At 45.2% G+C, this 25,400-nt stretch overlaps 2 protein-coding genes and 4 non-coding genes across 7 annotated transcripts; 4 read left to right on the plus strand and 2 right to left on the minus strand.

Annotated features, from left to right (window-relative positions):
• Positions 1-3,922: 3,922 nt before the first annotated feature.
• On the minus strand, positions 3,923-15,594 carry LOC130198437 (GRB10-interacting GYF protein 2-like). Its single transcript, XM_056421598.1, has 11 exons — positions 15,528-15,594; positions 13,626-13,677; positions 13,258-13,405; positions 13,015-13,110; positions 12,774-12,882; positions 11,218-11,323; positions 11,030-11,070; positions 10,907-10,942; positions 10,630-10,722; positions 9,672-9,793; positions 3,923-4,045 (listed from the first exon to the last, which is right to left on the minus strand). Exons 2-11 carry the CDS (start codon positions 13,661-13,663, stop codon positions 3,923-3,925), a joined length of 912 nt encoding a protein of 303 aa, XP_056277573.1. The 5' UTR covers positions 13,664-13,677; positions 15,528-15,594.
• kncn (kinocilin) lies at positions 15,585-24,817 on the plus strand. Of its 2 annotated transcripts, none has more exons than XM_056421847.1 (7): positions 15,585-15,666; positions 17,738-17,849; positions 19,122-19,292; positions 20,917-20,985; positions 21,074-21,145; positions 22,223-22,316; positions 23,316-24,817. In XM_056421847.1, the coding sequence occupies exons 3-7, from the start codon at positions 19,145-19,147 to the stop codon at positions 23,389-23,391; spliced, it is 459 nt and encodes a 152-aa protein (XP_056277822.1). In that variant the 5' UTR covers positions 15,585-15,666; positions 17,738-17,849; positions 19,122-19,144; the 3' UTR covers positions 23,392-24,817. The 2 variants fall into 2 exon arrangements, with proteins under 2 accessions (XP_056277822.1, XP_056277823.1); XM_056421848.1 differs by having other exon boundaries at positions 23,327-24,817.
• Positions 16,627-16,698, plus strand: trnap-agg (transfer RNA proline (anticodon AGG)). The gene has a single exon. It is a non-coding gene; the product is annotated as a tRNA-Pro (tRNA).
• trnaw-cca (transfer RNA tryptophan (anticodon CCA)) lies at positions 17,085-17,156 on the minus strand. Its single transcript has one exon. It is a non-coding gene; the product is annotated as a tRNA-Trp (tRNA).
• On the plus strand, positions 17,284-17,357 carry trnai-aau (transfer RNA isoleucine (anticodon AAU)). Its single transcript has one exon. It is a non-coding gene; the product is annotated as a tRNA-Ile (tRNA).
• trnag-ucc (transfer RNA glycine (anticodon UCC)) lies at positions 17,925-17,996 on the plus strand. The gene has a single exon. It is a non-coding gene; the product is annotated as a tRNA-Gly (tRNA).
• Positions 24,818-25,400: the final 583 nt, after the last annotated feature.

Raw genomic sequence — 25,400 nt, forward strand, 5'->3', positions numbered from 1 at the left:
CAGCAAATATGATCGTGCAGAAGCGTGGATAGTTTATCTTTCAGGCCATATGTGTACAGATAGTAAACTCTGGACTGATGGCCCGTTAGAAACAGGACATGACCAGCAGAACAGAGCGCTGGGAGGCTCGGATTCAGACTTACGAGCCCAACAGTTAATGTTCCATTGCTGCAACGCCGGTGGATCGCGGCACAATCTTGGATGCCCGACTAGCGCTCACTGGTCCAAACATCGAGCGTTTGTTCGCACCATCAACGCTGAAGATGAATGCCAGTGGCTGTTTTGGGGAACGACTCAAGGCATCTGAGCAGGCACCTGGTCTCGACCGCACCATACAGGGTATGTGCATCAGCTAGTCGAATACCCTGGCGTCGGAGAGACTTTGATTAAATCAAGAGTCCCTATGGTAATCTCTTCTCTCCAGACCAGTGTTCACCATGGGGTACCTCATCATGACCCGCCACGCTGCTTTCGCAAATGTCTGGAGATCGCGCGGGTATTAGGATTGTTCGGCCAATTAGAACTGATTTGTTGCTGAATTCCAGCCGCGGGGTGTCCCAGTACGGTCCTGGACGAGCGGCACCTCGTAACAGGTCCAAAACGCGGACACTGGTTTATGCAGATGACCTCTCGGCTTCAGATGCTCCACGTGCGGTTGATCACGGTCAGCGGCTTTCCCGGGTGTCATCAGAATCGGTCGGCAGGGGAAATTCGCACCGTGCAGGGATCACGGTGGCTTATTGGACATATTGAAGGCCGAGCGCCTCTCAGTAAATTCTGGAAGCATGGTGGAGGGCTTCTGTAAACAGCGTGTCAAAGCGGGACACATAGTGTGCGTTCTCGAGCAGTCCTCGAGTCTCCACGAGCTTCAATCTGGAGCTGGCCGAGTATTCAGTTCTCGGGCCGTTCAGAGAAAGAGAGGATTCCGTTAGCAGCCGGGAGAAATCCGATACGTCGGTAAGACGTTCCAGATGCAGAACAGATTGCGTCGAGCTTGCACCTAGAAGGCTGGTCGCGTGGACCATTTCGCTCTCCTTCCAGAGGGACACGTCTCAAGCGATGGTAGAGCCACTCGTGTGGTTGGACTGATACGAAGAGCCCGTTACCATACAGAATACCTACAACTACAACATACCTGACTGGTCACCATATAAACTGCGATATTCATAATAATGAAAACAAATGTTTAGTCTGTTGTCTCATCATAAAGGAGAGGCACAGGCGGCTGAAACTGGGGCTCGAACATATGGGGCTCATGCTACCCCAAGCCAACATGGCTGCTGCGTAGGGTCTTTGGTTCTCTGGGCGGATTTGGGTTGGTTGGCGTTCTGTTTGGCCTGAGTTCAGGAACTGTGAATTCCTATGCTGATGTTCAGATAGCAGCTTAGTTCTGCTATCGTTAGGAATGTGTCCACCTTTCAGGAGGTTTATGCAAGCGTCGAACTGAAAGGGATGAGAACTTTGACTTCAACTCGAGCCCGACTGGCGACGGACGGCGCTCTGTTCTAGCCCTCTCAGGTTCTTGCGAATGTGATTAGACAGGAGTAGTCGACCATTGATGAAGGTCAGTGCTGGCCCTGTGACCCTGGACTCAAGCTTCTCCTCTGTCCATTCTAGACGCCCGCAAGTTCTCACACAAAGTAGCAGGACATGAGAACCTTGAAGAGGTGCTGTGTAGAGCGTTCATTAGAGTGCACGCTTCTATCGGAGGGCTTGGCCCATTTGAAGTGGATTCTTCATGAGGTAGCGTTCTGTGTGGGAGCTTCTGTGCGCCTATTCTTCGTTGAGCAGGTTCTGTGCTGACGCGTCGCCTGTCCCAGAGCCAGGTTGGCTGTGTGTCCCAGAGCTGCTGGGTCGAGACCCAGTTATGCAGCATTCTGGTGTGCCCAAGAGTTCTGTGTGCGCTGTCTGTGAGGAGAACCGTTCTCGGCATACATCGTTACTACTGGCGGTGGTGCTCATTAACGTCGAACGAAAGTCCTGTCTGCGCTCACGGAGTAATAGAAAGTCATCTGATCCTTGCCTTCCTACTTTCCAAATACACTGATTGTCCTGATCAAAAGGTTCTAAAAGCAAAGACTCCTTTAGAGGAAAGCGTGCAGGCAAGATTTCGGAGGTCAGGCGGCGTAATTCAGAATGGTTGACAAGTCTGTTCATTCAATGAGTTGCTGAACCATGGTGCGTACTGGCCAATTAGCTTGTAGCCAATCCAAATGCACAGTTTGAATATTTGAGTTCTCTGTCTGGAATTAGTTCCGCCGGGTGAGCGGGGCTCCAGTCGACCGTTTTCAGCTGTTCATACTGCAATAATAATGTTGTATGCTCTGCAACGTTGTCATTTGCTGCATATGTTTAATAGCATGATTGCAGATGCTGCATGTTTCCTTCTTTGCACAGCCTGAGTTTCCGTTGAACAGAGGATATGGTACACTGCTTGGCTGTTTGGATATCCCTTAACAGACAGACTGCACCTGGCGCGAAACAGATAGCGAGGCTGCTGTTCAGCTTCTGAGAGCTAACATTATTGCTGGACGTCGTGGTCAGAGCGACAAAGCTGAAAGGCACATGAAGGGCCACTTTCAAAAGGCATTTTATCATATTTATTGTTCACATCGACTAAAAATGAAATGCGATAGCGCGGTTTAATACATCGCGCCAACGCTCTGAGCGCACTCTGCAGTCTGACCGCATCAACAGGGTGGGGTCTGTTAGCACTCGACTAGCTGTGAAGAGATTAGCTGTAGAGGAAAGCTTTCAATATAAACTTTAAGAACAATGCGTATATCTGCGTACTCTGGCTTCAACTCTGTTTGCAGCTCATTAATACTCCTGAGCACTCCATGCTGATCCTCAATGTTTGAGATACCGATATATGTGGCCATAATGATGTTCTGTTGTCACTAGTTGCGCAGGCAGAGCGGGTGCCCAGCTGGCTGACGTTCCTCAGCTGGCCTCCGACGGCCTCTGCAAAGCGTACAGGTTCCTACTGGCTGCGGCCTCTCTCCTGGTAGGAGATAAAGCGTTTGCTCGGTCCTTTCAAACCCGTAGGGTGCGTCACTTCATTGAGACCTATCTGGTCGCAGAAAGGAACTATCCGTGGCTTCTTCAGAGCACTCACCGCGCTGGTTCTAATTTGGAGAGCTATTTTGAAGACTCAGAGTCCTCTTTGATTGGTAAGCTTTCTGCTCATTGGTGGCGTTCAATGTCGCTAGAAAACAAGCGGGTCTCAAGCCTCGAAACGTGGACAAAGAACTAGTCAGTGGCTGGTGCTACGTTTTGCACAGTCTCCTTAGCGATGTCCTCTGTGTCGACGGATTCTCAAGCGTTCTTCTCCCATTTAGGTCTCTCAGACGCGCGTTCCAGACTAACTGTCAGATGGAACAATAAAGATAGAGCAGAGGAGAGATATCATCGGCAGTCGGCTAAGACGTATTTCTAGCTCATGCAGACGATGGCGCGGCATCTGACCTAGAAGTCTGCGACTCAACTTAATCTAATTTCCTCTTACCAATCAGAAGACGTTCAACATGGCTGCTGCTGAGCCAAGACATGAGGTCCGGGCTTGGACTGTACCGAAGAGCACAGTTTGCACCCTACTGAATTACCTGTGCAGACAACACCAGACATGTTGCATCTCTCTGAACCTGGTCGGACAAGTAGCCAAGCTGCGATTTCATATCATGAATATACCATAAAATGTTGACCCTTTCTGTCTCATCATCATTCAAAACAAACGCAGTATTTCAAGGAAGACATGTTGGAGCAGCCTTTTGAACATATGTGCGAGCCTAAACAGTGCTGACCCCACAGAACCAGAGTCCTGATCGACTAGGGACGTGACATGGAGGGAGTGCTCTCGTATGCTCTAAAAACAATGAGCGCGGTTTGGTTATAGGCAATGCTTCATGTTAGGTCCGACGATTCACAGGAACTCCTTGGCAGTCTTAGAGCCTCGGATGCTGCAGGAGCTTGAGCTGACATAGTTGTGCTGCTGCTGTGAGGGACCGAGTTCCGGCACTTTCTTCAGGAAGGATGCATAATCTGCCTGACTGCGAGGAGCAAATGGGTATGGAGCATGAGCCAACTGCCCCCGATGAGCAGTTCAAGAACAGTGGCCATGAATTAGCACTGCATGTTTGCTGTTAGAAGGTGCGCGGGTTTTCACTTGAGCATGGGTGATCGGCTGGCTCCTGGACACCTTCGGACACCAGACTTCAGCAGTCTCTGTATTCACTTTCTTATTGTTGCGTCTAACAGGATTGACTTCACACGTGCAAAATTACAGAAGACAAGGTGGTAGTCACATTAAAATGGATGCCGTTCAACAAAGTTAATATGTGAAGCACGCTCTGGAGCTGTGGCATCCACAATAAGTTGGATTCTTAATACGATATACCCAGGTTGTGCGTGTCTGGTTTTCAGTCTTTGCGTGAGCATACTTTCTTAACCCGTTGGCAAGCCCGAAGCAGGCGAATAGAAGTTAATCCTTCAAGCTCGCCACGAAACAAGAAAACTGGCGTGGGTGTACCGAGTGGCTGAACTGGAGCTCTGACGCCACCAGTTAGGCAGATGGTCTTGTGCTGTTCACCTGATCCCATCCACCGACTTGTCAGAAGCCATCGAATAAACAGAGAGTCAGCCGTTACACGGCAACAGCTCAGTACACTTCTGTTGCATTAAAGAACAAAGACAAACATAGTCACAAGTAAGTGGGATTCAATTCATAAATACCATAAGTTCTTTCTGATTGAAACACACCACCTCAAGTGGTACTGCACTGGACCAAGTTAAAACTATACCTTTGTTGAGAAATGCAAACGCTCGCTGCATCTTGGCTACGTACTTTGAGGCGGCGTGGCCTGGATGAAGCGTACCTCAGTGACTCAGAGCTCAGATGGCTTGAAATATACTTCTTTGACCAGGACGAGTTGCTGATAACCACCTGGACAGCTCTGCACCCATGGTATAATGCCTAGGAAGAATAAGATCAGATCAGGAGCAGCTGTTTGAGGATCGCATTCTGACATCCACAGGACCTTTCACTCCCTGGTCCCTGGGGCTGTGGTAAGACCTTAGCGAGCTCTGTGCAGTCGCAGTGCTCGTCGTTAGCGGCTGTCTCTGAGTTTAAGCTGTCAGTTGGTATCACCACCTTCTGCTGTTATTCTAGACCATCTTCTGCCAACCTGGGGAGCACTTGCAGAGGCAAGCAGGACTGTTTGCAAGAATCTGTCCATGCTCTTACTTTGACATTTGAAGAGGCTGCTTCATCTATGACTAGTTTTACAATTGAAAGATCTTCTACGTACCTTTGAAGGCTTCAGTCGATTGGTCAGGGCTCATGCAAGGTCTCCATGTGCCTTATACAAGGAGGCAAGGATCTCTCATTGCATAGACCGCTCCTGAGCTTACACTAGCTCGGGCTGGCAGATCTACTTGACAGTCATAGAGCAATGTCAACTCCGTAACAATGACAAAAGGTCATTTACGTGAATGTACACTGCTAACCACTATGAGTGAAGTGGTATGTGGCGTCAAGCGCTTTGAAGGAGCGTAGCTTTGAGGACATCTGCGTGAGCTCGGAACTGCGTTTAGTCTGCCTCTCAGACTCCTCGCTTCGTCGGCTCAGCTCAGGGAAGTAGGCAGGACAGACTGTTCTGTAACGAGGCTGGAGACCAGACTCCGCTTCTCCTCGACTCACTAGATTTAGAATTCCTAAGAATGAGCTGTGACCATACTCATGACTGACAACACACATAATCCTCACCATTTCCTTTTTACATGCCATAAGTGCTTTGATGTTTCGAAATCACAGATATCTCTTCTTTCCTCTAGCCTGCTGTTCTAACACTGCTCAAGCGTGCATAGGGCTCTAGGTTACCCTTTACCCAGTCAAGCTTGGCGTTGGGCCATAGGCCTCCTTTTGAGACCATTACTGGTTTCAGCAAGATGCTTACTCCAGTCAGTTGCATTATTAGAAGCCCTGTATGCCTTCAAATGTAGCTGATTGTTATGCAAACCCTTGTGTACCCTTTGCACCCATGAGATCCTCATCAGATCGACACTGCCTTTCTGTTAACCGCTGCGAGCTTCTTAAACAAGCAATGATTACCTCCCTACTGGTGGTCAAGACTAAGCCTCATGTGCGATCCCAGCCAATCTTCTCACCGTTGCGAGTTTCCTCGTTCTGCTCCTTCCTCTACCGCTTCCATCTCAAGGCCTTCATTCCGCTTTTGCTTCAGTTAGACCCTTGTACATTCTGGTATGTATTATATAGAGGAATCCTCGTAGGCCTATCGAGAATATGCTGTTACTGAGCGAAAGCTGACTCAGCGCGCATCTGTGAACGCTGGCGTACCTCAGAGACTTCTCTGCACAGGAGGCTTGGCGGTATCCGCCAGCCGAGCTTCAAGGAGCACAGCTTGTAACATTCGTTCACAATGGTTCGCGAAACTGTGGCCGACAAATTGCTACAATGCTTCCAGTGCTCATGCCGTGAGTACGGCTCGGAGGAACAAACGCTAAGTTCCACGCTCTTGAGAAAATTCATCAGACATGCCTGACCTATGTGAGTTAAACCGACCATTGGTCACTTTTTCCGCCAGACTTGAAGGCAGCAGCTGGCTCTTGTTGCAAAAGCGTCGCTCCAGATTACAGGACTACTTCTGGATTTACTCTAGCCTAACCATAGAGTACTGTGCTTTCTACAATTCACAGTAGAATGGCAACCCCTTAATTGATTAAATCAATGTAGCTGCACGGTAATGTCAATACAGGTTAAGACCCACGCGAACTTTAACCTGTACAGCCTGAGCACGGCTGGGTCCTTCTCACACAGCCTGGGTCGTATTTGGTGCTGATCACCAAGAAGGTTTGTGAGCTGGACAGCCTTTGCAGGCCATAGCGTGACAGCACGCACACAAGGGAAATCAATGTGTGACAGGAACAACTGAATCGTTTGTGAGTGTCAACAGCCCGCTGATAAACGTAACGATTTTTACAAATTAAAGTTGAACTGGTTTTAACCCATTACTGATTCAGACTGATGTTTGAACCATCCTTTCATTTATTTACTGACAGGCTCTGTATCAAGCTGGTTCTGCCTTTTAGGAGAGAAATTATTGGAGCTTAATCCCTGTTCACCTAGCTGTGATAAAGCTAGAAAAATTTAAGGTTGTTGTCGATCATAGTAGACTGAAATACCAGAACCCAAAGAGTCAAGTGCCTGAAACAGTGGGTCAAAATGAACTGAGTGCTTACAATGTCATATCCCGCAATAACCTGGGAATGGTTAAAATTTGTCGTGCATTAACTTACCAGGAAGGCCAAAAACAAAAAATGATAGAGTTTCATTTGCAAGGACAAAAGGCCGGAAATTGGGCCTGAAGGAGGGGAGGGGGGGGGGTTGCCCTGAGAGGCCCACTGCTGACCAAGGGGGAAAAGGCCAACCCAACACATAGGCTCGCCAAAGGTTAAAGGGTGAAAGGGCCCCAAGGGGCCTAAACAACACCCCTCCCTCTAGGGAAAGGGGAAAAACTGGCTTTAGGCAGGGGCAATAGCTTTTGGATTTAAAAACCCCCGAATAAGTCCAAATTTTTGATTAAAGCCCTGGCCCAGGGGTTAATATCAAAGGGTTAAAAGGTGAAATTTGGTTTACTTTAACGCCAAAAGTTTTAAAACCCTTTAAACATTAATTGCCGGGGGTATTCTTCTTCCCGGGGGCAAATCCCGCAAAGGCAAGGAAAATGCCCCCAACCAACGTCTTCACAGGAATGAGGTTCCCCCTTAAAATCCGGGTACAACCAGGGGACAAAAATTCAAAAGCATTAATCCGAAAGGGGGGCTCTAAACGGTACAAAAATAATTTGTCCAAAAATAAAAAACGACCTTTTTTTGGTTTTGGAAACCTTTGGGTTTTGGCCCCCCCTCTAATTTAACCCCATTTCCCACCGAGGCCCCCTTTACCACCAAAATTTTTAACCAAAAAAATTATTAATAGTCAATTTGGTTTCGCCGCCCACCGGGGGCGACTCCAAGCCCAACAGGCCTCAACGCCTTTGCCGGCCACGCTTGCCACAGGGGGGCTAAAAAGCCCGACCGGCACGGTTGGAAACTCATTTTGGGGAAAGCGAGGCCCAAAGGGTTTAAAAGCGGTGAAGGGGAAACCCATTAGAACCAAGGGCCCGGGGGGAGAGAGGGCCCCCACCCGGAGAAGGTTAAGTAAGGGAGGCTTTTTAAAAGGCCAAATGAGGTTTCCAGGGTTTTCCTTCCCTTAAGATTTAAACTTTTTCTTACGGAAAAAATGTTCACATTCCACTTTCTTCCCAAAAACCAGACCTTTTTAAAACAATGAGGAACGCTTCAAATGCACACAAAGGGGGAAAAGGGAAAGCCAAAAAACTGGAAAAGGATTCCCCTAAAGAAAAGGGGCCCTAGGACAAACCCCAAGCCCAGACGTGGAAAAGGCGTTTCAAGAACTCAGGAAAAACCGAGCCTTTGAAAAAAAACCAAATTGAGCCAGGGAGGGCCCAACAAAAGGGCGAAAGCATGAGGAAGCACCCGGTCGAAACAAAACCTTCAGGCCCTCCTGAAAGAAAGGAGGAACAACCCCCGAATTTGTAAGAAGAAAAAAGGAAAGAACTTAAAAGGCGAAAATAAATCTGAGGGATCTTGCACAAAATTAAACGGAACAGGCCTGGGGAAGAAAGGGCCAGCCAAGTAACCCGGAAAAGAAAACCTCCAAAAGGCCACCGGGGAAAAAAATACAGGCCCGGGGGTAAAAGGGCCAAAGCACGGCATGAGCCTAAAGGGTTTTCTCCTTCAAGGGTCACCCAAGCAAGGGAAATTTTAAAAGGAACCCAATAGGAAACCCAGAGCGCTCCCAAGGTTTAGAAAACCCCGGGCTTAAAAAGAAGTTAGAACCATCGCCCAGAATAAACAAGATTCATCAAAGCAACCGGAAAAATCACTCGAACCGTTTAAAAGAGCAGGGAAAGCTTAAAACACAGGAGCAAAAAAGGCCGGAAAATCCCAAAAAGGCAGGAGGGAAAAAACCAAGGCCGGGATGGGGAAGCGACCGAAGGTAAGTAAACCAAATCCGCCCGGGAAAAAAACCCATCTTAAAGGGGAAACAAACGCCCATCGGGCGGGAGAAAACCTGGGAAGATTTTATTTCGGGCCCAAAATAAAAGTTAATTTAAGGGAGTTTTTCTTGTTAAGGGTACTTTAAATTTTGGAAATACCCCAAAAACGAAATTGGGTTTTAAAACCCCCCCAAAAGGAAAACCCCGGGTGAGTTTAGAAAGGGAAAAATATTTTTAAATTTGTAGAACGAAAAAGGCAAGGGAGGAAAACTCTTAGTTGGGCAGCGAAGGACAGGGGTTAAACCTTTTGAACCCGGGGGTCTAAAGGTAAGGTTTAAACCAAACCCAAAAAAAGGGGTTTAACCCAACAAGGGAAAGGGGAAAGGAGAGGAAAGGGAAACCAAGGGACCGGATGGGGGAAAAAAGGCAAAGGGTCCAACCCAAAACGTGGACAAGGAGAGGGAAAGGGAAGGGGTTTTTGGGGGTGAAGGAAGGTGGACCGTCTGGCTTGATTCCCGGGCAAAAGCTACAACCAAAATACAAGGAAACGGGGAGGGGAGAAGGAGGTGGGGGAGGCCCCCGGGGGGGGACCTCCTCCAAGCTGCCGCTTCCTGACCGCGGCCTCCGGAAGCCGCGCTCGTCTTCTCTTGCATCAAATGGGAAACGACGGCGCTGGTCTGGGTGTTCCCGCCACCCTGCTGACCGAGGCCCTTCTGGAGAACACATTTTATTTCAACAATCAATCTCATGTCCAACCACAGCTTCATCAAGATGGAGAGTAAATATTTGGCCACCAGTGCGTCTACATACAAGAACAACAGTTTGGTTTGGAGCAGGTGCATTACGATGTCCGGTTCAAAAGCAGTGAAGTAAAGAGATACCAGCCTTTTTCATAAAGCATGAGCCCTTAATCGGTACCAGTTATGTACCATATCATTTTGAAAGCTAGTCACTTAACAGAAGGCAACGGTTTTAAATTATCCCTTAGATCAGTGGCCCCCAAACTAAGGCCCGCCTCCACATTTGGCCCGGCCCCCTGAACAACACCAGACGCATTATGATTTTTTTTCAGTCTGGCCCCTGCAAATCCTAGACTAACCCCTGTCAAATAGAACGGAATAATGGCGAAAAGGTTAGGTAAGAGAACAAGTATTAGTTATTAATATTTGGTTATGTGTGGCTTTCTAGAAAACAATCAATGTTTACATTTAGGCACGCCTGCGATCGTCAAACTTTTTCTGTTACAAACTGACCCCCATCAGAGAAGGGAAAAGTTATGCGGCCCTCACAGGAAAAAGTTTAGGGACCCCTGCCTTAGATCAAGCAGGTTGTATAGTACCATTTATTCTCCTGTAACTTCTTCTAAAGAAACCCATATGACAAACACAGCTACACACCACCAATACATTTATCACGAGATGGATGTATTGGTAACATGGTCAGCGCTGTGCCCACCTGGGCTCAGGGGGGACCACCGCTCACTGTCCTGTCGAGACCCTGCCAGGTGCCAATCCCCCCTCATCATCCTCACCAGCCTCACCAGCCTCACCAGCCTGAGAAGAACGCCAGTTCTCGCTCTCTGATCTCGTGAAATCCTGCTTCCTCGGAAGGGCCGTTACAACATCCTCATAGTTGCCCCGGACTGTAAAGAGCATTGGGACGGTGGTTAAAGGGGAAGATGCCATGATTATATTGATAATTAACATTTAAAGAGAGATTATCAAACTCGCTTAACTTAATCAATCAATCTAACTGTAAATGTGTCACGCAAAACAATTATAATCTGAACTCGGTGGTTAATTATTAAACTACGAAGGTACACTTACTGTGATTCATCGGAAAATGTCCTGGGGCCACTTCAACTGGGGGGACAGAACCACAAATATATATATATAAGCCATTGCATTTGACATGTATTGATTATTAGAGCTACGAGAGTTGACACCAACCTGGGTCTTTTCGACCTGGCTTTTCAAACCTTCTCTCTGCCCTGGTGAGGGGGGAAAAAAACACATGGAGTTATTTAAAAATGTTTTAATTACGGTCTAGAAAAATATATATACATGGTCCAAACAAGGGCAGATGTTTTCTCTTTTCTTTTTACAACAAAACTTCACAAATGGGCATTTTAATATACCTTTCTTCCCAGCTTTGGGAACGATGCATCTCCCTCACTCCACGACCAAAACCTTCCACATCATCGAAACTTCTTTGGTAAAAACCTCCATCTCCTCTTCCCCGGCCTGAAAACAATCACAGGTTGACGTGACTCAATTTGACCGGAAGAGGTCGAGTTGCCATTGACTCTGTAGGACATTTAACAGTGCAATCAAAGAGCCGACTTCAGCAGAGGGTTGCATAAAACATTTAATGTTTTCCACAAAAAGTCAGAAAGTCTAAACCCACCCTCTACAGTTATTAGTCACTGGTGAATACGTTTTACCAAACATACAGATAACTGAACTACCATTAACTATTGCAAAAATCTGCTGAATCGTTGTGCTGTACACCCTTCCTTTTTTTAAATCCAAGGATGCATCATAAACCCTCTCTTGTGGTTTTTAATTCATTTGTCCTCAATTATTCATAAACAATATCCTCCTCGGTGACATAGCAGTTAAGCTGCGGTACGCTATTGTCTGTTCCTAATTGTCTTTGTCAGATGACAAACAATATTGTGCACTACTGCCAACATCACATATATTTTCTATGTACCATTTATAATTAAACCCTCGATATGACATGGCTTCTTGACCAACCTTCAATTTAGGCAGTTCGGAAAAAGGTTTTGAAGTGACATGACCAGAATACGAAGTTCATCTGAAGTACATAAAAGCAGACAGAGCTGCTGCCACTGATTCAATTTAAACTGGGAATGGGAACTGTGAATCTAAAACAGTGCAGCCGACTGTACTTCTCGCTGCCCCCGTCAAAGAATATGACTTAATTTACTCACTAACGCATAGTGGTATAGAAATGAAGTGACGACACAGCAGAAGAAAGCCACACCCACGAAGCATGGTGGACCAGACGAGGTCCATGCTTCAAGGCAGGTCGGCCCATCGCCACAGACGCGCTGACGACAGTCTGCCAGGGCTGACGGTTGCACCGAGGGCAGGAGGCCCTGCTCCTCCCCGCAGGGAGAGCGGGCGCAGTGAATCCTTAGTCCATGACCCCAGGGAGCAGCGAGGTCAGGGTGAGCCTCCAAAAGCCAGAAGCCACCTTCACCCCGACCCTTTCCGAGCCGTTGGTCACAATCGCATCTATCCCTGGCTCGCTGAGCTAAATCCCCCAGGCAGACTGCAAGAACCCCACCCGTCGAGGTGTAAAACTAGTTTTGTTTAATGATGAAACCTTGGCAGGCCACATTTAACCATGCAAACTAATGCAAATAGACTTTCGGATTGCCAGAAATCTGAAACAAGCAATACTAGGACAAAACCTTTTTAATATGCGGATACAGTCCTAATAAACGACTTTGCAGCACCCCGATTCATCTCCTGAGAGTTGGTCAGTACGTTATAGTCCAAAGGCATCTCAACTATGTGCAGTTGTTGTGACTTCTGAAACTGCACAGACAGAATAGCTCAGACAAAAGCGTGGGAGAATGAATTCACCAGTGTGCCCACAGCATAAATGTGACCCGCAGCTACTTTTTCCTTGAATTTAAAAAGGAAACATGACAGTTCTTACCTCTACCCCTTGAGGTACTTCGGCCTCTCGGTGCCCCTACTATCGGACCGACTCCTCGCCCTGTCAGCCGAAGTACAGCTGCACTGTTTACAGACATGGAAAAATTTCTCTGCAAGAAAAATGGGGGAGGGGAGCGAGGGGGACAAACGGCATGCTCTTAGCGCTCCTCTTTGCACCCGTTGTGTATTTGGCTCCCTTTTTGACAAAAAGTACAATTAAGACCTGATACAAATACGCCTACCTGTTCCTCCTCTGTAAAAGACACGAGTGCCAAAGGTGGCAAGGGCTCCTCTTGCAATATGGGCAGGAACTCCTTATCGTGTAGGTCTACGGGGATCTAAACAATCAGAGGCTTTACTGTTAAGATGCACATTGGTTTGAAAGAATATGTTACCACCAAAATAAGATGTAAATGTCATATTGCCGGAAAAAACAACTCATATGCAAATCATGTTGACTTGGAAGCAGACGTGAGCGTACCAACCTTGTTGTCCTTTACATAAAGTGCTAGCATCTCTTCTCTCCCGTAGCGATAGTCTGCAAGTTTATACTTTGGCAATGCAGGTGAGAGGGGTGGAGAGGCAACCCCACAGCCACCCACTACTCCACCACCTCCAGACAAGGCACGGAGCCTGTAGAGAGGGAGGGGGGGGGGGAAGCGGGTAGGGAAGAGGGGGAACATAGTAAAAGCAGAAGGGACAGAGGAAGGGAAGACAACAGATAAGCTGAGGTGGCACTTGACATGTCTGGACATGTCTAGAAAAACTGCACTGAGCCCAAATAGAAAACCAGTTTCACAACCTACAAATCATTTCTCTGATCCCAAGAATGAATGAATGAAAGTTAATTTACCATTCTGGTCCAAAGTTAAGTGTCTGGGTTTCGGCCATTCTTCCTTGAAGTTCTACAAATATGAAAAGGGAGAAGGATTAGTACCACTCATTAGATACCGTTATGGCACATTTTACAGTTGAAAAACTAATTCAAGAAGAAACTAAATGGACATTAAGTCACTGAGTGGCATTTGCTCTACGGCGCATGGAAAAAACTATTTAACTGCACTTTCATCTAAAGAAATGTAATAACCCAAACCTATGTTGTGTTACCATATTGTTTTTAGGACACGGCCTATTTAACAACACATTTATCAGAGCATACATCTGTCCAACAGAATTTGGACAAATACTTCAGGTTTCATCTCCTGCTTTAACGCGTTACAACTCCCAGGGATAGAGAGCCCATCCCTCCAGCACACAAGCAGTGTTCAATTTCAGTCTGCTAAAGCTATTTTAGGAAGTCGCCCAGTCTCCAAAGAGGGTATGCCAGACACCTGTAATTGACAACGGAGGTTGCCTTTACTTCAGTTTATAACCCCCCCAAAAAACAATCATGTTTTTGCCAACCAGATTAGCTCGCCGTTTGTTTGCGTGCGCGTATTTTTCCACTGCTCAGACTTTCCCTCCGGCTTTAAAGCTAGGATTTATTACATCGCGAGGCTTGAGCAAATATCAGGCACACACGGTGACAGACGACAGGCAGCAGCACCGGCCATATGGGAGGCAATAAGCCACGTGGAAGTTGTCGTACTTAAAGCAATAAAATCAGCGACTTAAGTTCGCAGCATTGGTGCAGATTCTGCAGCACACATGTGCCCGTGTTAACATAAAGTTAAAACACGACATAATGTTACCACTTATTTTAAATTAAATAAGAGAAAAGGCTCGCCGACTGTCCAAACTAAAAATACAACTTTTATTTGCACGGTTCTGTGGGACAGCAATTTTTTTAATAATGGGAACGTGTTTAAATCGTATGAGCTGTATAACAAAATGTTTTTTTAAAGGACTGACCACTATGTTGGCAATAGTTTTGTCCGGAGTGTTGACCGTGTAACATTAACGCTAAACAAACAGCCGCGCTACTTCAGCGGATAGTCGCACCGACCCACTTTACCCACAGATTATAACGTTACTGGAGCTGCTGGGGTTATGTACGTGACTGTTTAATGTTAACGCCGAAGGCTGGCTCGAGCATCGGCGATCAGTCGCGAAGGTTTAATGGAAATCATCCCAACGTTACCAGCGTCACGTCAGCGGACACAGCGAGCTAACATGGATAATGGACTAACGTTAAACACATGTGACACTAGTAACGGACAATCGCCCGAGCGATTCCCAACGGTTACATGTTCACCCCGGAGTAACAGTCGTGTTGTAGTTTAAGTGCCGCTCGCGACATGCTGGTGTCTGTCTGATAGCCGATGGTGGTCATGCTAGCACGTTAGCTAACTGCAGCTGGCCCCCTAACGTTAGCCAGCTAGCAGTGTTATAACACATTGTCGCTAAAGTGTCACGTCATGCGCGAGGATCGACATGTGTTGCCGCTAAATGTGCAATTTACTAAAGGAGGAACCGTGTTGTCACATATCCTAACGCTGTATAACAAACGCAACACAGGAGTTAATCCTCATTACACTTGTAGCTAGCATGCTAACAGGTTGCTAACTAGCTACACGCGGCCTTCGAGCAGACAGAAGCCACAACAGCGTTTCCTCGACAAATCGTCCCGCATTTCACACGGCCCGGACCGGCACACGGAATCACGGGAGCCCGGTGCTTCGAGGCCAAGTAAACATGGTTGTTTAATAACAGCCCCAAAGCACCGCAGCTCGTCACAATATGACTCGCTGACCGTGGCACTTTACTTAAATGTACGAATTTTCTTTGCTAGTGTATTAAACTTTGGCTGTCTTACCTCGGCTTGTTCTGACAGCACAAGGTTTGTATGCGAGTTGTGTGGCTCTCTCTCTCTCTTCGTTTTCCACAAGATGGCTGAGTGCGAGTCACCTGACAGTTGATAAAAACCCGGATGCAGTGGGCAGCTCTGCTGACTGGTGCGTATTCTGCGTCGTGAATATGACCGCTGCACTTTTCACTGTACTTATCACTGTTATATGCATCTTAAACCTAAATGAATAAATACAATTGTATTCAAACAGGGCATAGATAAATAAAATACTTGAATTTTTTTCTACATTTGTGTTCATCTACATTATTTATTTATGTATTTCTGTGTCTGTATGTTAATGAGGTAGAAGGACCTAAGTCAGAATTGGTTTTACACGTGTATCGGGTAAATGTGTGATTTAATTCGTGCTTGCACAGTTTTTTCGCCTCCTTGACCTTCTGCATGTGTAAATGGGCCAACGTTATTAAGATCCACAGATAAATGCAGATGGAAACATCTGAATTTGAAACAAATAACAGTCAGTAAAACATTAAAAAGCTAAACATATAATACAAGTTGAAGTGCAGTTTAAAAATTACAATGCAGTAGGGAAATGCAGAAATTAATTTATATCCTTGAATCTGACAACAGCAAACTGAAAAGTCTTCCATTTGGATTTAAAGGAGCTGAGGATCTCAGCAGACCTGCAACTTCTAGCCTTGTAAAACATTAATACAAATGTAATATTTTCTACATTACTTTCAAGGTAACCCGTTTTAGAGAGCCCAACCCCAAATGTTAACTGAATGCTTACGTAATATATTACTACTTATGTGGAATAACATATTATGCATGAAGTCAAACTTCTGTTGGTTGTTGTAGTGAAGCTAACTCCAATTCAGCTCTATGCAATACTTCCAAAACAAATAATTTATTAAATCCTTGTCTTTCACGCACGATAATATATTTTCTCAAAGTAAAACAGGCAGCTTTGACGTCGTGCTCATTAATACCATCCGATACACCGTCGTTGACATGAGATGCATCTTGAAATTCGCCAGAAGTACAACAACTTTCGCTGTTCGTGTGATCATCTAAAAGTACACCGCAAACATGTAGGCCTCATGGCTCGTTGGTCTAGGGGTATGATTCTCGCTTAGGGTGCGAGAGGTCCCGGGTTCAAATCCCGGACGAGCCCACAGTTACGTTTTATTTTTGCTGTAAATTTGCATACTATTAGTTTAATCTAGTCTAGTTATGCAGTATTTAGTGTGAAACTGACAATGTCCTTCAACTAGATACATATCAAGCGAGTTCTTTCAGTTCAGTTATGAAAATGAAATAAAATCAATAAAACATTTTTTATTGAAATTAATTCGGCACAGTTACATAATACAACTGGAACATGATGACATATTACCAGAGAACACCCATTAAAGAACATCCAGGGGATGTCTATTTATCTATCGATGCAATTGGTGATTTTATTCCACATTTTAGTATCTATTAATTTAAGTGTATTTATTTATTGATTTCAGTATTTGTTTTATGTATAGCATATATTTCGTACATTTTCCAAAACACTGACCTCGACGTGATTTGAACACGCAACCTTCTGATCTGGAGTCAGACGCGCTACCGTTGCGCCACGAGGCCTAACGTATCCTGGATTTGCTCCATACAAATAATTAGTGCACTTCGCGGCCATATCTCAGATATGTGCCATCACTGTTATATAAGAAAGATTTGTTATGACATCATAATATCGTTTATCACAGTTCCAGGCCGGTTAGCTCAGATGGTTAGAGCGTGGTGCTAATAACGCCAAGGTCGCGGGTTCGATCCCCGTACTGGCCAAATTGTTTTGTGTTTCCTTCCTGGATGACGTCCAAGTCAATGTTCCACATAACTACATTACATTACATTTAGCAGACGCTTTTATCCAAAGCGACTTACAATAAGTGCATTCAACCTAGAGTACAAACTAAGAACAACAAGTAACATAGAAAATTTCTACAGCGAGTCTGCCCCCCTACTCTCGAGTTCTCTCGATTTCAATATAAAATGATCATGAGAAGGAAAAGATTACAAACAAATTCAACTGTTTGTTGAACCTAAAGGAACACTTGGTTAATGTTTTGGATAATTATTGGTAATACCACAAACGTTGCCTCTCAGCTTCATGGTGCGTAGAGATGTGCAATACAACTGTCATCATACATTTTTTTTTTCTACAGCTACAGTCTTCCATATTTGGGGACGTCTGTATGCTTTGAGGTGGGCGGTCCTAACCTCTCTCTACAGGAGGATAGGGTGCAGAACTTTGAGAGATTTGGGCGTATGCATAATGTAAGTGCATGTATATAAATGTCACCCGAATATCCCTGAAAGCCTGGTTTTCCAGCATTTTGCGGAGAGTGTAGAGCGTTGGTGGTATAGTGGTTAGCATAGCTGCCTTCCAAGCAGTTGACCCGGGTTCGATTCCCGGCCAACGCAAACCAATTTTGACATTTCAATGTACTCGCTTCAATGTATGATTTATCTCAGCGTGATACTTAATGCAACTTCTAATTTTATCTTGTAATATTATATCTAGATGTTAATCCTCAAATTCGTTTTTTTTTTCTGTGACAATAGTCAGATGTGGTGAGAAAATGGGTCCTTGATAGTAAAAGTATTGTATAGAGTTTTTTCTTATCTTAAATGTAATCAAGTTAATTATTATTATTCTAACTTTAATTTATCAAAATTAATTTTGCATGCTATGATGGATCTGGTTTAGTCGCGCAGTCGTTATATCATTATGTAGTGAAAAAATAGACTTTAACATGTTCTTAAAACACTTTTCTTCAAGTGTTTTAAGATATAATCTTTGACAATGAGTCGCTGAAAGGGTGACAACGTTATGGGTGGCCACACACACTGACACACACACACACACACACACACACACACACACACACACACACACACACAGCATATCACCGGCATTGATTGTAGACATACAGACTTGACATAGCGTTGCCGAACAGGAAACGCGTTTCTCTTTCTCCCCACTAAGTTCATATGTTATCTTATTCATCAGTGTTAATCCTGCTTACCCTCCTTCTCCCTCTGTTGCCATGGATATGCTATTTCTATGGCAACTGCAGGCCTTTGTGGATGGGCTCGGGCCCCCATTGTAGAGGACTCTCTGAACCTTTCATTACACATTCCCTGCAAGCTCGCAGACAAAAAACACAACTAGCACATACTCTAACTCCGACTCCCTAACTGTCGTCCTTTTCCCTCTCTCTCCATCCCCCCTTCTGTCGTTGTGCCATTGTTCTCACGCCACGGCGCCTTACTTCCTTCGAGCAAGTGACCCCCGCTTTTCTAATTTTCGGTGGCAATTGAAACCAGAGCTCCTTCTTTAAAGATGCATGTGACGTTCAGGAGCTTCGAGGAACGGAAATGGAGGCTCCGCCAGGGAAGGTGTTTCTGTGGCGGAGAGAGTGAGAGTGAGAGTGAGGGAGGGCAGAGGCTCGTGCAGATGTCAGTGAAGCTGCAAGTGGCAGCGAGGGCCTGCAGCAGCGCATATCATATCGAGAATCTCTGTGTGTGTGTGTGTGTGAGGGGCAGGTGGCGGGGCCTCCACCTGCTGAATGAACCCCGTCAGTGTTGGGGAGTACCATGGGCTCCGGGTGGGATCCGCCGTGCTCAGCATCGTGGCGGGCTGCATCATCGTCGGGGTTTCCACGCAGTGCGACGCTCACGCTGTCGGAGGGATCTTCCTGGGAGCGGGAGGCCTCGGTGAGTCTGTGCTCAAGTTTTCTCCGCACTACGCACCCCATTGGTGGTTATCTTTATTGCTCCATGCACGGAGTCGTGTCACCAGATATTGATGGACAATTTGGTTGTGTAAACTGATTACAAAAAACACCGTGCATAACATTGCCGTATCACCGTGGTACTTCATGACTTTTGTTAATTTTTAAGGGAATAGCTTTTACGTATACAGCATTTTGACCTTTTGGAGGCCTCTATGGAAAAGGTCACATACTTGTATTTGTAGTATCAGAGAACCCCGATTAAAAAGTAATAATCCTCACCCTAACATCATCATGCAAAAACAACCATTCACCTCTCACCCACCAGTGGGCAGGTGGATTTTAAGAGGTTAAATTACCTCACGATGTCGCAAAACCTACTTACGAATGATTTATTGGGAAACAAAAGGAAACCCCACAAGAAAAACATTTCCTTTCTAATGTTGTATCACCTTCATTGCATATGATAGTTTAGCTTGTGTCAAAAGGAAAAGTGCAATATCTCAATATTGTGTTTTAATAAGGTCCGAGGGCGGAAAGATGGTAACAACGATCGTCATCTCTCCATATACACCAGTGGGATCTCCTCAGAGCGGTGTCTGGCTCGAGGAGGACACATTCATATCCAACGGGCACGCTGAGGAATCCTTGTTTCTGTTTTTTTTAATACATTTAAAACCCAAGTTAGTGATATTTCTTTGGCCTGGGATAAAGACACAACGTGATCACTCGATACAACCGTGTAACTGGAACCAGTCGAGAGCCGGAGACGAAGCAGCGAGAAAGGGAAAGAGCAAAGGGCACGGGGCTTTCGATCCGAGCACGACGACATCAGCATGCATAGTTAATGGGGAACCTGTTCCCACTGTTGATTTGATCAGCTTTTTAATAATTCAGTCGGGTTTTAATGCGCACAAGACTCTTGGCAAATTCAGAACTGAGCACGGCAGCTTGCCGGAGACATTCGCAGACCAAGTCGCATCTAATTACGTGTTTTGGGGCCTTGATGCCTCCTCTGACACATAGGCTGACTAATGAGTGTGAACGGAGTGTTCTCGACAGATTCCTTTCACTCCTTCTGCAGTTTCGTGACATTTTAAGCACATGCATGCTCGTCACAGACGCCCTCGGGACCAGCCAGGGTTTAATACCGACTCTTATGTGGCTTATAAGGGAAATCAATAACTTTTGAATTGTAGCCGAGTGCCACCGAGAGGCGCCCGAGCCGAACGGGGGCCAAACATCCCAAGGTGTGTCTGGTGCACTGAAAATACTCGGAAGGATGTTTCATTGTCGAGACTTATATGAAGAGCGGTTCTATCCTCTGGTGTGCCTCACATGCAATTAAATCAGATATCCTTTTCTAATGAGATTTCCTGTCGGGCCTGCGGTGTGCACAACGTGTTCCTCCACTCCTGGTTTGGTTTCTATCCAAAGAAATTACATTTTATCATCTCTCCTTTTCGTTCGAAGCCTCGATTGTGACAAATATTCACCCGGTAGCAGCGAATCTGTTCTCGTGCTTGTCGTTTGTCGTACCAACAGTGGATGAAGGAAGCAGCGTTCATGTGTGATTCATCAGTCGAGTTATGCTGTCTGCTTCACAGGCCTGCTCATATTCATCTCCCCCTTCATTAAAGACTGGCTGAACACCAACCACATGCTTCCATCCTTCGGTACGTTGATTTATAGATTTAATCAAGAGACTTTTTAAAGATATTTAAAGCCACGCATTGTTTTGTCTCTTGTCTTTAACAACCACAGGAAACTTCAGAGTGCACCCCACGGCTGCCAACCCCGCTCCGGATCAACCCGTGGAGACGCTGAGAAGAGAAGGTGAGGGAGTATGTTTCAATAGACAGGAAGCCAACCCGCACACAAATAACTCTTCAGCGACAGGTTTGCTCGTTGGTCGCGAGCTGGCACGTCTGAGTCCAATATGCATCAAATCTGACACCTGCACGTCTGCACGCTGCAGAGCTGATCAACACCAACGAGAGAGGTGTCGGCTCTCGGTGGTTATTGCAGAGATTCAATCATCTTACTAATATCGCATGGGGTGCAGTTGAAAAGTAAAGAGAGAGAGAGAGAGATGTTTTCTTCTTTCATAACCACTTTTTATTGACCTAGATGGGAAACATGATGAGATTAAGGAAAGATGTGAGAGAAAAGATTTAGTGCGCTGCCTTCTTTATGGATGTTATAGTTCATCAGAAGCATTTAACACATGAAAACACAGCTTGAGACGAAGATATACGTCATTTATCATTTGTAAGTGTAAATTGTGTTTTTATTCATTTCAGAGATTCTAGAGACGTAAGATGTAAAGTATCTCCCCACCATAACTTCGCAAAGAGATACACATTTTTCATCACACAATACATATTTCTTCATATTATTTTATTATATTTTTTAGGCATCAGCATTTACAATCCAGCATTAATATCTCTTGATTTATAACCCTGTAATGTATGGACAGAAAACTCATGTGTTCATATTTTCAAACCGACATTGCAGTTAAATGGTGAAAAAGAAAACAAGTTGGTCAGGAGTTATTAGCAATAAACTGTGAGATGGATATTTCTCCTTTTATTTTCATCAACTCTGTTAGGGCTGTTCAACTGCACCCGTACAGTCCTATGAGATCTGTCATGAGCTACAGCGGCTCATGCAGCTCGTATGACTCGTGTGTGTGTGTGTGTGTGTGTTTTCCCTCTGAGATTATGTTTTCTCTCACCGTCCAGCCTTTATAACCCAATTCAGCCCTCAGATTGAAAGATGAATATGTTGCATGTTTTCAGCGTGTGGATCTGCTCTTCTGGGGAGACCTCCCGGGCTCTCTGTAAATTAAAGAGTACGGTCTAGACATGCTTAAATAAAATGTACTTGAATTGACTCCCGTGCTCTCGCCAGGGACCCAGAGCCAGCTCAACCTGGAGCGCTCTAAGAGTCGAATGGGAACCTTTGTGGAGGGCGGGCCGGCGGCTGAGGCCAACCCGGACGAGGGGTACGTGGACGATATTAAATGCGGGGAATTGTATTTGCATATGTTATTAATGTGGGAGTAGGGATTTACGCATGAAGCGGGTTGATGTCGATGAAATGAAAGAAAGTTAATGACGAGCGGGAAGGCCGAGGAGATCTGTGGACGTAGACAGAGGGTTCACGTCCCATTTGAGGTTAAAGAACATAATGTCACCCCAACCGAAGAGTTCTTCAGATCATCAACCTCACCAGTGTCTAATCGCTGCCATTCACCACATTCAACATTATAATGTGTTGACATGCCATAGCTTCGCCAATACTGCTGGATTGTCACCATTCCACATATAAAGGCCCCAAAATGAACGTACAAAGACTTTAAGTGACACATCTTCTGGCCCATAAAGCTGAGTGTCAGCGCTCGACTGCCCTCACGAAGCGGAACAATCACTTTAACGTCCTGGAGTGACAGAGATATTTCTAGGATAATGTTCAGCAGCAATGCGGTCAAGCTTTTTAGTTCCCCGAAATGAGATCATGAAGCCCCGCCACGCGGAGACGTCAAAGTCGTGCAGGGACTTGACGACACTGTTGAGACGTGAGCGTCTGTTTTCATCTCTCAGAGTCAATTTCATGCAACACATGAGATTTATTGATTTGATTTCTTCTGAATTGTCTTCGATTTTGCTCTTTTAGTGATATGTCCGGGGACTATTTGTTTAAAGAGAAGGTGAGTTTACCTTAAGATGAAGCAATGCCAATGTTACTTCAGCTAATAGGATCCAAAGAGACAACTGTGTGGGACAATCATGTGACATGCATTATTTACTTGATGTCATCTTCATTTCATTGGTTTTATTTGAGATGATTTGGGAGAGAAAGAACATGAGATAGTCACAAACTGAGGGAAGACGTAGCGCAGACAGACATCTACTTTTCTAAAGTCTAATCTTCTAGTTTTGCCTTTAGGTGTTTCAGACACAACACAACAATCCTCTTGTGACTCGTGCTCTATGTGTTGCAGGACATCTGCAGACATACCAGACCTCTTAGCTAGACGGAAACTGAAGCAGCCAGCGTCTGATCAAGACCTGCCATGATGTCATCAAAAGGCCCGACTGACCGATATTATTTGACTTCCCCGATAAATCCTCTTCATGAGCTGGCTCTCGAAAGCCGACGCAAGGGACACAAGATAATGATCTTCTGTGGAATTGTGGCTTGTTTGTGGAGATGATCTCACGAGAGTGTGCTTGTGTGGCCTAATAAACACCTCCGAAGATCCCCCGTTGTGATTGTTTGGAGAAGTAACTCCAAACTTGCTGCCAACGAGTGGAACAAATTAAACCCGTGTAGTCCCACTTGTGCGCGGCTCATCTCGCCATCTCAGAATGTTCTCAGCCGCCAATTAAGAAGCGGTAACGGTCGTTATGCGCCGGTGGGACTCGTACAAGACTCGGCTCGAGTTCCCCAGCTTGTATTTCTCGCACGAGGAAAACAAATTGGAATACACGTGTGCAGAAATGGCCGACACACAAGCGGCTGCGTCCCCGTGCATGTGCACACTGAACTGCAGCCCCCACGCCTCGGCAGTGAAGCATAAGGCATTGATATATTCAAGACAGCACAGAATGGCTGCTCCACGGCTCCGCCAAAAGAAACACTGTGACCTCAACCAGAGCGAGTTAAAGGGATTAGCAATTAAAACACGCCTGAGTGAAAACCAGAAGGCGTGAAAAACCTTAAAACCAGAAGTGAGAACATTTAAAGGGCCAGTACACCCTAATCACAATCTGAAGCCCACATTTTCTGAATTACCCCGACAGATAATCCAAAAATATTGTTTCTTTTAATCTTAAGAGATTTTAAAGTCTCTATCTCTTCCGCCGGAAACTAAAAACACATCTTTACCGACTATGTCTTGAATAAAAACAGAATGGCACCTACTTAAGGTATTACTTAGTGTATTACTTATGGTATTACTCATGGTATTACTTATAAACTTATTGTATTACTTATGGTATTACTAATGGTATTTTTGTAGTTTGGCTTTCTTGAAGAAATGCTGCTTTCTTGATTCTTGTTGTTCTGAGTTTTTACTCATGGTTGATGAACTTATTGTAAGTCGCTTTGGATAAAAGTGTCAGCTAAATGACACGTAATGTCATGTAATAATGAAGTATCCAGCTCGGAGAACGTCCCACCCTGTTAGTTCTGTGTGTCTCCAGTGTCTGTTGATTGCTCATGCCCTACACCTGTGGTTTCCCACTTTTCAGCCTCCCTGATTGCTCATGCCCTACACCTGTGGTTTCCCACTTTTCTGCCTCCCTGATTGCTCATGCCCTACACCTGTGGTTTTTCACTCTTCTGCCTCCCTGATTGCTCATGCACTACACCTGTGGTTGACCCCTTATATATACTGCCATTATTTCCTGTGTCCCCTGCCAGACTGTTGTCATTGATTCCTGTTGTTTAGTCCTGTATGTTCTTCCTGTTGTAATTCCTTTTGGTAAATCCTGTGTCTCACTTCGCCTTCTGAGTTCCATGTTTTACTTTTTCTCAGTAAAGAGCATGTTTTTCTTTCACCGTACCTGGTCTCCTGCCCGTTTCCTCTGCGCATGAGCTCTTGCCCCATGCAACATATTTAAAATCAATTTCAACTGTCAGGATGCAAAAACTTTGCATAAAAGGTCTCTGTAAACAAACTATAGAGGGAAGAGGCAATATGAACACCAGCCCTTCATACGTTTCTGGGTTGCCAGGTGGTGTTTATCCTCCTCTAGATTTAGCTCTTTAAATCATTAAAGACAGTTTGACCTCTGAATGGCTGAACTCTTTAATAATGATTTAATTACTGAATTTCTTGGCCTATTAGGCAACACGTGCCCATTTGATCCAATACGGACATTTATAACTGCCCACCTGTTGGCCTATTTATTTATTAATGAGTTGTTAATGACTTTTTTTACTCAACGGTGATGAGATTTTTTACCCTGAATTAGTTTGAATTAATGACTTAAATTTGTACATATTTTTGTACTTCCCATTTAATTGATATATTAACCTCCAATTTAGCCATTATAGTTACAATGTGACTCCTCTAAAGAGT

This window comes from Pseudoliparis swirei, chromosome 8 (assembly GCF_029220125.1).
Source record: "Pseudoliparis swirei isolate HS2019 ecotype Mariana Trench chromosome 8, NWPU_hadal_v1, whole genome shotgun sequence".
Taxonomy (NCBI): Eukaryota; Metazoa; Chordata; class Actinopteri; order Perciformes; family Liparidae; genus Pseudoliparis; species Pseudoliparis swirei.

Coding starts and splice junctions, on each gene's coding strand:
- LOC130198437 (XM_056421598.1), bottom strand. CDS start 13,663: ATGGCCGAAACCCAGACACTTAACTTTGGACCAGAATG. Junction 13,111..13,257: donor TTTATGTAAAGGACAACAAG/GTTGGTACGCTC, acceptor CTGATTGTTTAG/ATCCCCGTAGACCTACACGA. Junction 12,883..13,014: donor CTTTTACAGAGGAGGAACAG/GTAGGCGTATTT, acceptor TTTTTCTTGCAG/AGAAATTTTTCCATGTCTGT.
- kncn (XM_056421847.1), top strand. CDS start 19,145: ATGAACCCCGTCAGTGTTGGGGAGTACCATGGGCTCCGGGTGGGATCC. Junction 21,146..22,222: donor GGAGACGCTGAGAAGAGAAG/GTGAGGGAGTAT, acceptor TGCTCTCGCCAG/GGACCCAGAGCCAGCTCAAC. Junction 22,317..23,315: donor GAGGCCAACCCGGACGAGGG/GTACGTGGACGA, acceptor TATGTGTTGCAG/GACATCTGCAGACATACCAG.